This window comes from Myotis davidii, unplaced genomic scaffold, assembly GCF_000327345.1.
Source record: "Myotis davidii unplaced genomic scaffold, ASM32734v1 scaffold2763, whole genome shotgun sequence".
NCBI lineage: Eukaryota > Metazoa > Chordata > Mammalia > Chiroptera > Vespertilionidae > Myotis > Myotis davidii.
The window spans coordinates 16,749-17,504 of NW_006294397.1; the positions used below are offsets into that span (position 1 = coordinate 16,749).

Genomic DNA, 756 nt, shown 5'->3' on the forward strand with positions numbered 1-756 from the left:
TGGGGGAGGGAGGGAGAGGGGCAGCCCTGAATCCTCCTGTGACAGGTGCTAGTGGGGGGGCCACATGGTGGGACTCACCTTCTCCATTCCCCACCCAGGATTGGGTCATCGCCCCCCAAGGCTACTCAGCCTATTACTGTGAGGGGGAGTGCTCCTTCCCGCTGGACTCCTGCATGAACGCCACCAACCACGCCATCGTGCAGTCCCTGGTCAGTACCCAGCCTGTGCTGCCCGGGCCCGGGGAGGGTGACCTGGAGGGGAATGGGGGCTCCTGCTCCGTCTCTCGGAGGTTCTCACATGGAACCTTGGCTGGTGCACGGCTGAGTGCACGTGTCGTTAAACTCCCACACGTGTGCAGGTGCAGGTCCCTGTGTGGCCAGCTGCGCATGCAGACTCGCTGCTGGTGCATGCACACTCACACACACACACACACACACACACACACACGCATACACACACAGAACAGACGTCCATCCCACCTGGGCACCTGGGCACTCTGAACACGTGTGCCCGTGTGCACGGAATTGTTCAACCTCAAGTGACATGTGCACACGAGGTGAGAGACAGGCGTGTGTGCTCGAACAGACGTCCCCCCTACCTGGGCACCTGTGCACTCTGAACACATGTGCCCGTGTGCACGGGACTGTTCAACCTCAAGTGAACCGTGCACATGAGGTGAGAGACAGGCATGTGTGCTCACCACCCTCCTCACGGCGAGTCAGAGAGTCACCCATAGCCCTGTGCTCAGGGCTCTCC

General features: G+C 61.1%; 1 protein-coding gene across 1 annotated transcript in view; it reads left to right on the forward strand.

Annotated features, from left to right (window-relative positions):
* LOC102764179 (bone morphogenetic protein 8B) overlaps window positions 1-756 on the forward strand; it is a 16,739-nt gene that overhangs the window by 13,588 nt on the left and 2,395 nt on the right. The window contains exon 5 of the mRNA XM_006768472.2: window positions 99-429. Within this exon, the coding sequence (XP_006768535.2) occupies window positions 99-429 (331 nt within the window). The remainder of the gene's footprint in view (window positions 1-98; window positions 430-756) is intronic.